The sequence below is a fragment of the Camellia sinensis genome, chromosome 8 (genome assembly GCF_055761805.1).
Source record: "Camellia sinensis isolate YWXY chromosome 8, ASM5576180v1, whole genome shotgun sequence".
Taxonomy (NCBI): domain Eukaryota; kingdom Viridiplantae; phylum Streptophyta; class Magnoliopsida; order Ericales; family Theaceae; genus Camellia; species Camellia sinensis.
In genome coordinates this window covers 187,838,475-187,851,797 of record NC_138968.1, presented here as the reverse complement: position 1 = coordinate 187,851,797, position 13,323 = coordinate 187,838,475, and the positions used below count along the sequence as shown (strand labels likewise).

General features: G+C 32.6%; 1 protein-coding gene and 1 non-coding gene across 2 annotated transcripts; both read right to left on the bottom strand.

Annotated features, from left to right (window-relative positions):
- Positions 1–1,137: 1,137 nt before the first annotated feature.
- On the bottom strand, positions 1,138–1,208 carry TRNAG-CCC (transfer RNA glycine (anticodon CCC)). Its single transcript has one exon. It is a non-coding gene; the product is annotated as a tRNA-Gly (tRNA).
- Positions 1,209–2,102: 894 nt separating this feature from the next.
- On the bottom strand, positions 2,103–7,113 carry ETFALPHA (electron transfer flavoprotein alpha). The gene is made up of 8 exons (XM_028217121.2): positions 6,951–7,113; positions 5,607–5,789; positions 4,906–5,117; positions 4,390–4,553; positions 3,969–4,127; positions 3,628–3,680; positions 2,933–3,073; positions 2,103–2,335 (listed from the first exon to the last, which is right to left on the bottom strand). Exons 1-8 carry the CDS (start codon positions 7,008–7,010, stop codon positions 2,258–2,260), a joined length of 1,050 nt encoding a protein of 349 aa, XP_028072922.2. The 5' UTR covers positions 7,011–7,113; the 3' UTR covers positions 2,103–2,257.
- Positions 7,114–13,323: the final 6,210 nt, after the last annotated feature.

Genomic DNA, 13,323 nt, shown 5'->3' with positions numbered 1-13,323 from the left:
ATTAATTAATTAAGAATTACATAAATTTGAAACATATAGCAAAACTATCCTATCCTTTTGGTGCCTCTTCCTTCTAAATATTGATTACCAAGGTAGAGTGGACATTCTCTACTATATATCCATAAATAGTACTCAATAATTTTCCTCATAAATTATGGGTTGCACTCCCTCTGACTTGCAATACATATTTTATCCAATTCTTTATACATATTTATATATTTATTTCTCAATAAATTGCAAATGTCACAAGGGCTAATTTTTAATAAGTTGCAAATGTCACAGGGAATAATTTTTAATAAGTAGCAAATGTCAAAAGGGTATTTCCACGTTTAAGTGGAGCTTAGAAGCCAACCCATATTTTTATTTATTTATGATTTAGTGGACTAACTAAATTAACTAGCTTTTCTTCTTCTTTTTTATTTAATTCTTAATAAGATGTAAATTTCACTAGAGGAAAAAAAAGATCCATCCATCAATGGAACTTAACCAAATTCCTAAGACCATCTCTAATCCTGAACTAAATCTAGCATCAAATTTAAAATTTGGTGAAAAAAGTACTTTTTCATGCTTCAACGGTTTCACCAAATTGATATCAAATCGAGATTTCACCAAACGTTTTACCAAAATGAGGACAGGCTTCGCATTTCATCAAAACACTGTGCATGACAGTGGGAGAGACCAACCGGTCGACCAGCCGGTGGACCGGCTGGTTGACCAACCAGTCGACTACCAAAAGGTTCAAACAGTTCCAAAAAAAGATTAAACAGTTGAAAAAAAAAAAAATTGTCTTATTGGTCGACCACTAAAAGGTTCAAAAAGTTCAAAAAAAAAAATTTTGGCTTAACCGGTCGACCAACCGGTTATCCCGGCACAAATTTGATAAAAAATCAACCGTAGGAGCACTCGGTATCATATTGAGAAAAAAATCATTTTTTTACTCAGATTTGATAAAAATTTTGATTCAGAGTTGGAGATCTAAGGTTGAAGCAAATAAATAAATAAATTTCTTTCCTATAGCACCTAAATTAAATAATGAAATAGTAAATTGATTTTTTATTTTTAGATAAATAAAAGATTGAAAATTTTGTTTGCCATTTGCATTTTTTGTTAAAAATTAGGGGGAAGAAAATTTAGTAATGCGCATCCAGGGAATCGAACCCTGGTCAGTACCGTGGGAGGGTACTATGATACCACTACACCAGATGCGCTTGTTTTGTTTTCATCCTAAAAGGATATATTAATATTAACTTTTCTAGCTGAAATTTTACACATTTAAATTGGGCTATAATTCTTTTTGTGAAGTTGTTATGAAACAAACCCATCTGACTTTAAAATCTTATTTGTCCAAACAAATTAAATCAGCCCAATAAAAAAATATGACCATTCATTATAACATGAACATGAGAAATTCAAACTACAACATAAAATCTCTCCATAAATGGGATATGACTTGAGACATCATGTCTTTTTTCAAAAAGTAAATTATAAATACATCTTTTGAAATTAATTAAAATATAAATTATCCCTTATAATTTTGAAAATTACATTTTACCTCCTGAAATTTCTAATTGCATAACCAATCGCCCCTTTTATTAATAAACCATCAATTCAATTAATAGTTTTTAATGATATTAAAAATATGTTTCAATTAATAATTTAAGTTATTTTATTATTGTATAGAAGATCAATTATAAATTTTATTTTTTTAGCTAATTTTGTCAAATAAAAAATTCTAATTAAGAGGTATTTATAATTTTTCAAATCACCTGGAGCAATCTATATTTTAAGCAAAACTTAGGGAGTGTATTTGTAATTTACCCTTTTTCAAATCCCAAACATTCACATAATATGAACATAATATTTTATTCTACCAGCATTCAAAATCATAAACCCTTGTTCATGAAATAGCCAGTTGAAAAAAGTTTTCATGAGTTGCATTTTTTTTTCAATACTAGAGAGGTCACAACACCAGGAAGATGAAAAAAGTTGCAAATCCATAGAGCCAGCTTACGTAGAATTTAAAGAGCTAGCTTCTCAGTAAAGAAGTACATCCCAATTCCATACGGTAATTGAATAGCTGAAAGCATGACAAACAACACAAATAGGGCCAGAAATATAATTTTCATTTTGACAAATATGAAAAATCAGGCACAGTGATATCAACATCTCAGGTATCATGATTTCATTTATTATTATTCAGTTGTACCTTCTAGCCAAAAAGAGAATGGATTAATCACTTGGTGTACAAACAACACATCTATTTTTTCTCAGGAAGCTTCTCTAACAACTCCGGGATCGCCTCAAACAGATCACCTACAAGTCCATAATCAGCAACCTGCAAATCAAGAGTCCATTGAAAAAGGTAAATCAAATTCAAACAAAATCATTCAACCCATAAAGACGAGCTTGTCCTTTTGAGCAAGTTTTATCACAGAGCATAAGCATTTAGCTGAAGCCAAAATGATTTGCCCTACATTGACTACTTGATAAACATGCTTGTGGGAGCTATCTCAAAACAAGACAATACAATTTGACAACGGTTTCTAATTTCTAATGTTGTTTGAACAGTCAATTGACTCGAGTCATTTAAAGCATTGTGTAAGACTTGGTTTAACTGATTTGGTTGTCCAAGTGCAACTTAAAATCCTTTGCTAAACCAGTTTTATTGCCCAAGTGTCAGGCAAACTCTTTGTGCATTAAAAGCAAACGTTGAATAAAGCATGATATTTAACGTACATGTACGGTACAATGTCTTTCTATTTTACATTTGCCTCCAGACATGCCAAGGCTATTCATGCCTTCTACTTAAAAAATCAAATTCTAGCAACTGATTGGATCATCCAACGCTGACAGAAGGTGCAGTATAAGACTTCTATTGTTTCCGTGTAACATTCTTATGTGAGAGATACAGAAAGAGAGTTCAGCAGTAAACCTGAAATATTGGTGCATCTGCATCCTTGTTTACAGCAACAATGACCTTAGAATCTCTCATGCCTGCCAAGTGTTGAATGGCTCCAGAAACACCAAAAGCCATATACAATTCTGGGGCAACAATCTTTCCAGTTTGGCCAACCTGACCACAAATAAATAAATAAATAAATAAAAGAAGAAGAAGAAAGAGAGAGGACGATATATGAGAGAGACCTCCATAGGAAAATAGAATAACTCTAAATATATATATGTAGACTAATTCTGAGCGACCCATTCATTAGATTAGAATCAGCTAAATGACATTCAGATGCATTATCTACATTTAGAGATCCAAGTTGTTTAATTTCGATAATGTCGATCGGGGGATTCCACCTTTTCTTGACAAATTAGGACTCCAGCTTACAAGTACAAGCACAAAAACCAGCTAAAAGGCATCCATTTGGTGAACAAAACTAATAGAGCCCTTTCATAACTGTAATATTAACAAAAAAATTCAGATTATGATTTTCTTATAAGATTGCGGCATTTCTTGTTCTCTAGTTTGGATGAATGATGTTTAATAGATTCTTGAAAAGAGGCTATGAATGAAAAATTCAGGGAAAAAATTATATGAAAAGGATATTGTAGAGTAATACCAAAGTCATATGAATCATTTAAATTTAGAGAAAAAAAAAAAAAACCCATAATAGTTGTTACCTGGAGGTCATTAGGAACAAATCCTGCATCAACAGCCGCACGAGTAGCCCCAACTGTGAAAAAGATAGGTATTAGTCAAAATCATATAATACTATAACTACAATACCAAAAACAAAATGTAATAGTGACACAAAAGGACGGTTAAGAAATTAAAACCATGTTAGAGCATCCTGAATGAAAATTATCGTGAGTCACGATAGTATTTACAGTTTCAAAAAAAAAAAAAAGTTGAAAATATGTCAACAATTGGGGTAACTTTCCTAGAAAACAAAAAATTATCAATGAAAAAAAAAAAAAGAGAAAATTAAGAAATCTAGGGACATAATATTATAGAGAAAAACCTGCAGCACCAAGTTTCTCAGCAAGCTTCTCTATCATTTTAAAATTCTCAGCACTTTTCAATGCCCGCCCCCCAGTGATCACTACACGTGCATTTCCAAGATCTGGGCGCTCTGAATTCTGAGAACTAAGCTTTATATATCTAGATTTATCAATTGCATCTGCAAATAGAATAAAAAAGTTCAATGTTATGACATGTAGTAGCTTTTTTAATAGGCTATGACTAACCAAATCATTCCAATCAGCAAATATCCAAAATATTGTTAATCCTATAGGGACCTAAATATTCAGGAAGGACCATATAATTATATGCAAGAACAACAACCCTACACATTATTTTTTTCCTTTTTTTGTTCAGAAAATCTAATGCAGGGCAAAGTTTAAAGACTAAAACATATATGGATCAGAAAATAATAAGCAGACCTTCACCAAAGGTTGATAGGTCAACCTGTGAAATTGGCGCTGCATCAGATCTTGCATTATCTGATATTGGGACCACTGGAAAAGATGTGGACCTAATTGTCAACATACAAGGGTCGGAACCAGTATATCGAACAGTGCAAAGAGCATTCCCAGCATAAATTGGCCTGCCATATAAAAAGAAAACCTTTCAATTAAAGCAAAGAAAGTCCTCTTATCTAAGTGAGTGTGACCCCAAGCCTAAGCGGAAGGTAGAGGAAATCTCTTACACCGCCCCTTGCTTGGGTCCAAACAAGAGGCTATGAGTTTGATGTGATCCAAGTTGTGTTTCCTTACAATAATAATAATTCTGTACGTATGGAATTATCGAATTAATGTCTTCATGGAGGGAATACATAATTTAAATTTTTAGCCGCTATTGATTATGATGTGGTTCAAATTATGTGCAAGGGAGAGAAGCCATCCCTGGCATGCCATGAAAGAGAATATTTCACAATGGTAAGCAACAAAATAAATTACCTGACAAATTTATGTGATCCAGAAATTTCAATGACATCAGTAATTGGAGAAACATTCAGAAGGGCAGCTGCACGTGGTAGTATGTTTTTCCCGAAAGAACCCGACGCAGTAACTATGTGAGAGTAGCTGCCTTTCTGCTGGACCAAATGAACTAATCTAGCCCACGGTTCTGCCAAAGGATATGTAAGTTTATCTGAATCAGCCATAAGCACCTGGAAAATAAACATTTAAAAAAATCAGGGTTGCATAATCTATCTTCCAGGCCGAATTTTGTTGCTTTTTCTTGACAGAATAGAATTTAAGATAATATTAAGAGCTTCATAATCTTGTTTTCTAATTTGATTGGAACCAAAATAATTGATGACAACATATCATGGAGAAGTTGAATTCACTGCACTTCAACAAGAAAAGAAGCTTTTTTTTCCCCAACAATGTTTAGCTCTTGGAGAAGTCAAGAATTTTGTGAGTTAATCTGCCCAAACTTCTGCAAGAAAAGTCCAGGAAGGGAAATAAACCACAAACAAAATTTTGTGACTAAAAAATAATAATACAACTACTTGAGCAACTAAGTTCAAATTGTCTAGCCAAAAATAATATATAAACCATTGACCAAATGAAATGAAGCCAAGAGTGAGTAAACACTGTACAATAAATCCGTAGTCCCATTAGAACAATAAACTAATAGAATGGATGTGAACTACCTGAGAAATGTAAGGGTGACATGAGGCAGCATGTTCAGCAGCTTCTCGAAGAGACGGACCTGATCCAGCGAGTAGAATAGAAACAGAATTGTCATCACTTAGAGATTTTGCAGCCTCTACTGCACTCACAGATGGGGCGTTGATAGAACCACCTTCATGTTCGGCTAAAACCAATGTGCTAAGCTATTTAAGAAGCATAACATTACAAATTATAACCATGTGAGAAAATGCATTCAAGTACTGAAAAGCAAAGAAAGAGACAAACACGAATATGTCAAAGCAGATACCAGATTTGAGTCTTTTAATACAAGTGCACAATTACGTCTTTGGGGAGCTTTAAAAAACAATTGTAGCCCTTGAAAGGCACCATAGGTTATGCATTTAGAAAGTACATTAGATAAAAGAACAAAAAATCTACTTATTCACTTTCTAGTTGCTGTAAAGTTCAAAACTAAAGTAAAAAAGGGTAAGTTTCGTACAGTACCCACTGAAAATACCAATTTACTGAATCAAGAAGCATGACTTGATGATAGCAAAGACAATAGCGCCGCTATTAATTTGTGGGTAACTGATAAAATGATAGCAGCAGTGATGTGTGAATGCAGGTGTGTGGTGGTGGCATTAAGAAAGATTGCAATATGCAGGAGAAAACCAAGCAATGGGGATGGCAATAATGGTACAAGAGTTTGTGTGACATTGACAGTAGCAGTCTTAGCACCAGTGCCAATTTGAGTAAGTGGTGGTGTGATTGTGCCAGTGGCAGAGTGAGCAAGAGTGGTGGTAAGTTTTGCAACTGATTGTAGTAGTACAATGAAAACCGAAAATTAATTGTTTCAAAAACTAACAATTATTGCAGCAAATTCAAACCCTTTTCCTTTATTATTTTTTTCTTTTTCTTTTTCTTTTTAGCAAAAAAGGGGATAAAAGCAATTTCATCAGTACCAATATTGGCAGCTAAAATGGTAAACACACTATGCTATCAAAATGTACTCTTGGTAACTTCTTACCATTGCATTTAGCATCTGAATTCAAAACTAAGCAACATAAATTAGTATTTATCGAAAAATAGCAAAAACTAAACTTTGATCCCAAGAAATTGATTTCTCATGATGAATAATTCATCTTGCATCTTCCAAAAACACAAGTATCCTACAATAAAAACAATTTATGCTGTGTTTGGTTGGGCGATTTGGGAACATTGAACGAGCTCAAATACAAAGAATCGAAATACATACAAACCCTATCAAAGAAACGAACATCTATATCACGAAACACAAGTATGTCACAGTATGAGTAAAATCGTGATAATGATTTAGAAGAAGAAGAAGAAGCCAAAGAACTTACAAGTCTGCAATTTGAAGCTACACGGGAAGTGATTGAACGGTCTCTGAAAGCTCTGAGCATTGCGTGAGTTGCGATTTCTCAACTCTTCGCTGGGATTGGAGATGATGATAGAGCTCAGTTTCGTAAATACATTGCTGAGTAATGAGAGACACCCAAATATTCTCTCACGGCTGTGGGACCACACAAATGTGGGTTGTATATGGGTCCCATACTCATATCAGATATTTAGGTTAAGTTTGGAAAGATTAAATAAATGTATTTTTTGACTTTTTATAAAATATGGGTTGGATTTGGGTTGGGTTTGAAGTGATGTGTTAGAGAGGTGATGTGACTTAAATAAGATGATGTGATTTAAATAGGATAGTGATTTTTTAACTTTTTAAATTTTTTAAGAGTTGTCAAACTTGGTCTTAATAAAATTTTTAATAGAATTTTTGAGACCTCTATCATTTTTGTACATTTGTTTACTTTGGTATAATGATGTCGTGTCGCTAAGGGGTGGCATACCATCCGTCATTTGTTGAAAATTAAGACCTCCTTACACAATTAGTCAAAAAATAAAAAATAAAATAAAATAAAATCATAGTCAGTTATCATATTATTTTTTTTATTTTTTATATACTTTTTTATAAAAAATTAAAAATTATTAAAACAGTATGTTCTGCAATGAGATTTAAATAAGATGAATTGAAAAAAAATAAACCAATATTTGCCTGTATAGCTAGCGAATATAGATTATCGTTTGAATTGATGGTTGAATACGTATTGATCTTATGATTTAGGTTTTATTATCTTATGTTTTCTTTTTAAATTATTTTAGAGTAATTTTTTAATATTTTGAATTTTGTTTGAGTTTAAAATTTTTAATATTTTTATAATTAAAATAAAAGTCAAACTTTTTATATTTCATAAATACGTAAATGTTATTACTAAATAAAATATCTTTTCTTAATATATAAAAAGGTAAATTACACTCACCTCTCCTGAGATTTCTGATAAATACAGGGACCTCTCCTGTAATTTGAATAATTACACAAACCTCTTATGCTTTACTTCTCATTGTTAAAATTTCCTCATTCCATAAAATTGGCACAAACAACGTTACTTACATATACTAAAGGACCTTATTACCCTTGCTTTAGAGCACGAAAATACGATAATAACATTTGTACCTTAAATCCCTAATTAACTATCTATTATGATTTCGATCGAATTTGTGGAAGAAAAGAGAGAGAGAGAGAGAGAGAGACGAAATCTTTGAAGAAGACCGATCGGTGTGAACAAACGACGAAGAAATTTGAGATTTTGATAAGATTTTGGTTTGATCATCGTTGCTAGTGCAAAATGTCAAAGAGATTGATCGGTGAGAAGTTGGTTTTAGGGGTTCCAGGTAAGATTTCAAACCTTTTATACTTCGTCCCTGTTTGTTTTCTGGAGTAACAGTCCAGTTTTTTCATGCTTCATCCCTGTTTATTTTCTGAAGTAGCAATAGCTCATGTGTTGTTTTGATTTTGGAACTCTAGATTTGTAATCTCTTTCAGATTCGTAGTCCCTTTCGGATTTGTATGCCTTTACGAACGGATGAGCAGTCTAGCTGGGAAATGTAGGGAACCAGTTGTCCGTAGGGATGTCCTGTCGGACGTCCAGCTGGACATCCGGCCAGTCAACCAGCCGAACCTTTTTCTTTTTTTTTTACATGTTCGGAATTTTATTTTATTTTATTTTGTCTTATTTTTGTTACAATTTTTGATTTTATGCAATTATGATTGTATTATATGAACTTTTATTTATGTTTGTTATGAAAGTGGGGATTTGGTTTTGTTAATTTACTATAAAAAATAATTTTCTTCTTAATTTTCTTAAAATAATGATTTAAGGATTGTTTTTATTCTTTCTTTTTATACAATTATGATTATATAAGCCTTTATTATGTTTTTTTTAATGTCTTATGCTTAGGAATTTTGTTACATTTGGATGAGTAATTGTTGAATGGAATTGTTTTTTATAATTAATTGTTACTCATTGTGACTACAATATGGCTGCATTCCCTTATTTTGATCTAATCATCAACTATAAAGGTAAAGTGGGCAGAGTATATGATGTGGACCCAAAGTATATGATGTGGACCCAAATTTGTATTGCTACATAGTTGCCTTGATCAAGCTATGCAATGAGAGGGTGTATGATCAAGCTATGTAATCCATTAAGGAAATTTGATCCCTGACTTTTCAATTGTGATACATTTGACTTTGAATTTTGAATCTTGTTTCAAATACGGACAACTGAAGATACCATTACTCAATTTCAAGGGCAAAATCACCAATTTGATAAAATATAAACTAATTTGACAAAAATAAATGTCAAAAAATATTTTTGAATTTTTAAAAATTATTTCTATGCACCAAAGATAAAATTATGTAAAATTGATAAATCTTTTACACATTTATTATTTTTTTTTACCAAATTAATTTTTATTATATATTTAAATAATGATCATGTAATGGATGGTTGTTTTTATTTTCATTAAATTAGTTTTTATTTTTTCAAAACTCAAACATGGCGACAATTTTGATATCATTATTAAACCAATCCATTAAATCAAAAAATTCAAAACTAAAAATATTTTATATATTAAATATATTTATTACACATTAAAAGCCAAACAACTACACATTACATGATTATCGTCCAAACACATAATAAAAATTAATTGGGTAAAATAAATAAATGCATAAAAATTTTATCGATTTTATATAATTTTATCTTTGGTGGGTAAAAATAATTTTTAAAAATTCAAAAATATTTTTTTGACATTTATTTTTGTCAAATTAATTTATATTTTATCAAATTGACGACTTTGCCATTGAAATTAAGCAATGGTATTTTCAATTGCCCTTATTCTGAATAAGATTCAAAATTCAGGATTAAATGTATCACTATTGAAAAGTCAGAGACCAAAGTGATATGATCCCTAAACTATAGAGACTATTAGTGTAATTCGCCCAAAATTATATAGATGCTTTCAAAATCCCTTAGTATTTTAAAATTTATTTCTTTTACTATAATATCCTTATATATATATATATATATATACCATTAAAGGCGGAAGCAGCATATATGAAGGAGATGGATTACGAAATCAAAATTGAACACATCAGATAAGAACTAAGCACTGGAAAATAATTAAATTAATTAACAAACATTTAATTAAAATACATTTAATTAACTGAAAGTTTAAAACATTAAAACATAACTTACAATTGTATTAGTAGCAACTGCAAGGATCTTAAATAGGTACAATGAGAAAACTGGTAAGGCTCTCAAAACACTCTGGTTTTTCTTACAACAAGGATGGAGAAGAAAAATTGAAGAATGCTGAATGCTTACAATTGATTACAATATAAAGAAATAAAAAGCAAATCAGTGAGCATGTGAATTCTGAAAGCAGCTGGCTGAGCAGGTGAAAAGCAGATGCTGTCGGATGCTTTCGGTGGAGTTTACACAACTGAGCAGCCTTTAGCAAAAGTTGATTGGTTGAATAGTGACGATGAACAGTAAAAGTGAACAGTAGTTTACTATTCATTACTTTCGGTGGAACATGTGAATTATGAATCAATATAAATACAAATTGGCAGCTTTTCTCAAAAGAGTATTGATTGAAGCTAATTTGTATCTATATGGAATCCAATGTTGATTAGATAAATGGGTCTTGAGCATCTTGAAACTCTGGTCCGGAATATCGATTGGTTGATTCTTCAGAGGAATGGACCTGGGCTGAATCATCTGAATTGTCTGAGTCGGTGGATTGGGCTTTAGCCTGATTCAATAGTTGATGAGCTAACTGGATCATGTCTGCTTTGGATGATTGGGCTTTACTTTTGGATTTACCTTTGGGCTGAACAGGAGGTGGAATGGGCTTTGCCTTGACTTTGGACTGTGCTTTGGACTTGGATTGGGCTGGTTGAGCAGCAACAGCTTTGGACTTTGATTTTGTTGATTTGGGCTTGGAGCCACTAGATGAGGGGCTACCAAGGTTGACTGGAGGAAGACTGGGCTGGCTTCCTTGAGTGATTGCAGCAGTTGGGTTCTGCTGGGCTTGAGCAAGAGCAGGAGCAAATTGATCAGGTGGAAATTCTGCTGGAACAATTTCAAGAATTCTGGGAACATTGAATTTATCCCACCATTTAACTGTGTGTTGGCGGATGATAATATTATCATCAATCCCATAATTCCATTTGATTATCCATGGAATCTTGTATTTGGCAATGAATATGAGTAATAAGGGAAATTGCTTCTGGTGAGCAGAAAATGGGTAAACAGAGTTGAAATAATGAATTATATTTTTGAGATCATCAGGAAGGATAGTTGAAATGGCGCCATAGTGAGACCACCATCTCAGAAACCAAGTTGGTAACTCAGATTTGAATTTTTGATCAAATGAGATGAACCAGGAATGACTAAAAGTTTCATTTTGGTACAAGAAAATCTTGAACCAAGCATCAATGTAATCATGATAATTGTATGGAATAGAATGACCGGGTAGATCACGAAGCTGGTTAGGATTTCCCCATTCAGCCATGGAAACAATATTGTGAATATAAAGTGAATGGTATAGGACCTTATAGGCATAGGTGCGGTCTTGAATAGGTTTAATCAAAATGGAATGGTGATTGATTAGAATATCTTTGTAGTAGGCTAAGGTTTTCTCTGGATGAGAAAGGGTGAAATGGCATCCAGAGCCAAAATGGAATTTAGCAATGTCATTGATGGATTGATTCCTGGGGTGACTGGGTTCTTTATAGAACAGGTTGGTAACATGTGAATTGGTATATTCAGATCGAGATGATTTAACAGGGTTAACTGGGAATGGAGTAACTGAAACTGATTGGCTGGATACAAAAGGATCAGAGGCCAATGCAGATGAATAATCAGGGCGTTGAATAGTACCAAGGGTCTGGTAACGGTTAACGAGGTCAAGTGAATAAGAGGGGGAAACTGACTCCAAAGGAGGAGGGACAATGAGTTGATTTGGTTTATTGGAAGAGGAGGCCAAAGCCTTTGAAGGAGGCCTTGGTCGAGACATCTGTGAAATAATAAACAGTGATTAGCAACCAGAAAGAAGATCTAAATAATCTTGATGATGATGTAAACAATTGTAGTTGTGAGCAAGTAATTTGCGGCGAGCTTGAATCTGTTGGTAATTGATATACTGGGCTCGTTTGGTAGTGGGTCTAGCTGATTTGAGGCGGCGAATGCGATGAGTAAGTTGTTTAATGAGAGTTTTGAAATAGGTAATTCGGGATTTATGGTAAGCAGTAAATGGTGCAGTCATCTCTTACCCCCCTGTAAAAATTCCCGGGTAAGAAAATCAGGGAGGGAATTTTGACAACCAGGGATATAGGTAATATCAAAATCAAAAATACTTAAAATAGCTTGCCAACGGGCAAAAATCTGTTTACTAGCAAGATTTTCAACATCTTTTTCTAAAATAAATTTAGCAGATTTGCAATCAACACGAAGTAAGAATTTTTGATTTAAAACATCATCTTGAAATTTTTGAATACATAAAACAGTGGATAAAATTTCTTTTTTTAATAGTAATATAATTAAATTGTGCTTTATTCCAGACACCAGAATGATAACGAACAATTTGTTCAGAGGATTGAGGAGTAAGTTGCTGAAGGAGAATGCCACCATAACCAATATCAGAGGCATCAGTTTGAATAATTTTGAATGAATTTTCAGTGGGAATACCAAGACAGGGAAGAGACTTAACATATTGTTTGACTTGTTTAACAATAGAAGTATGAACAGAAGACCAAGGAGGAGGATTATCTTTTAACCTATCAAATAAAGGTTGACAAGTTTTCCTAAGGTCTTTGTAAAATTCAGCAATGTAATTGAGGGAACCTAAGAACCTTTGTAATTGAGTTTTATCAAGGATTTCATCAGGGAATTTTGAAGCAAATTCAATGGATCGACTAATAGGTAGGATAGTATTATGATGAATATCATATCCTAAAAATCTGACTTTAGTTTGAAATAATTTAATTTTAGGAGCAGAAATAACAAGACCATGACTTTTAATTGTGTAAAAGAATGCAGTTAAGTGTTTCCAATGTTCACTAATTGATTTCGAGAAAATTAATATGTCATCAATGTAGACAATGGAAAAATGACTAAATGGGTTAAATATGTCATTCATTATATGTTGAAATTCACTAGGGGCATTTTTTAAACCAAATGGCATGACATTCCATTCATATTGACCAAAAGGTGTATTGAATGCAGTTTTATACCGATCTTTAGGGTGAATTTGAATTTGCCAAAAACCACTTTTTAAATCAAATTTACTGAAAATAACAGCTTGACT